This window comes from Macadamia integrifolia, chromosome 2 (assembly GCF_013358625.1).
Source record: "Macadamia integrifolia cultivar HAES 741 chromosome 2, SCU_Mint_v3, whole genome shotgun sequence".
NCBI classification, from domain to species: domain Eukaryota; kingdom Viridiplantae; phylum Streptophyta; class Magnoliopsida; order Proteales; family Proteaceae; genus Macadamia; species Macadamia integrifolia.
Window position 1 is genome coordinate 32,174,879 of NC_056558.1, and position 1,347 is coordinate 32,176,225.

General features: G+C 38.2%; 1 protein-coding gene across 3 annotated transcripts in view; it reads left to right on the forward strand.

The window, feature by feature from the left end:
• The window catches only part of LOC122058853 (protein TIC236, chloroplastic-like), a 96,198-nt gene that overhangs the window by 23,992 nt on the left and 70,859 nt on the right, over positions 1-1,347 (forward strand). For all 3 annotated transcript variants that reach the window (XM_042621561.1, XM_042621568.1, XM_042621554.1), the window contains exons 3-4: positions 923-1,121; positions 1,233-1,292. In XM_042621561.1, coding sequence (XP_042477495.1) covers positions 923-1,121; positions 1,233-1,292 — 259 coding nt within the window. The remainder of the gene's footprint in view (positions 1-922; positions 1,122-1,232; positions 1,293-1,347) is intronic.

A 1,347-nucleotide genomic window follows, 5' to 3' on the forward strand; every position in this document is an offset into this window, starting at 1 on the left:
TTTTTTTTTTTTTTTAAATTCATAAAAACATTGGAGATAGTCCCCTTTTCTTTTATTGGTAAAATAAATCAATTACAAAATTTGTAACCGCTAACATGCATGGGCTACTTGAAGGCTAAGAAACTGAATTCAACATTACAGGAAATAGAAAGAAGCAAAATAGAACTACCCAACTGGCTAGTGTCATTACAGTAAAAAGAAAATCTATTTGGAGATTCTGGTTTTGGTGCCCTTTAGAGGTAGGTAAGGCTCATAATCGAGACTGCTTTTGATTTACACTCAGTCCTGTTTCGCTTTTTGTCAAGGCGGGAATATGGCATGGTGGTAAAAGGTCCCTCCTTTCTCCTTTCCCTGTGGTGGAAAGTCTCTCTTCCCCCGCTGGGGGGGGGGATAGATCATTGCCATCTTCATCCGAAACCCCTATCACCTATACTCATAAAAAGCCTTTCCCCGCGCCTTTGCCCCAACACAGATTAAACATAGGCTGAAGATCCTGGGAAGGAGGTTTTTGGTTTTGATTAGAAACTAAATAATGACAGCAATAAAATCTGATCTTCCTCCACTTGATTTCTCCAATTGAAGCCTACAAGATCTTCTAGAAATTATCCCTATGCAAGGCAACAACTATTTCTGAAATATCTCCCACGCAAGCCATCCATATGGGTCCACACCACTGTTCATGTGAACAGTAACCTCCTTGAACTGCATCAAGTAAAATTTTCATCATTTGAATGCTTTTCCTATTTATAGCTTGAGAAGGATATTAAATTTGAAATTCTAAATATATTGATTGTGTTTGATTTGTTCTGATGGGAAGTGTACTACTAATGCATAATTGATGTGTTTTGTACTGGAGAATGAAATTTGACAGTGGGTATAGGTTTTTATTTTATTTTTACATGTTTATACACTCTTGTGACAGAGAGATGGACAATGTCTCTGGACATGTCAAATTTCAAAATCACTATGGCCGTGTGCACGTACAGCTAAGTGGAGCCTGTAAGACCTGGAGGTCAAATACAGCTCCTGAAGATGGTGGCTGGCTTTCAGCAGATGTGTTTGTTGACAGCATTGAGCAGAAATGGCATGCTAATTTAAAGATTGTAAACCTCTTTGTGCCGGTAGGTATTTAATAAATCTTTCTGGTATGCACTTAAAAAAACAAAAGTAGAATTAGCCATATTCTTCTTTCATCTAAAAGACAGTTGAACTTTATTTCATTTTCCTTGCAGCTTTTTGAAAGGATTTTAGAAATTCCTATCACGTGGACTCAAGGGAGAGCCAGTGGCGAGGTGCTTCTCTTAACTTCAGTCTGTTTCTTTTCCTTCTTCCTCCCACCCCACCAAA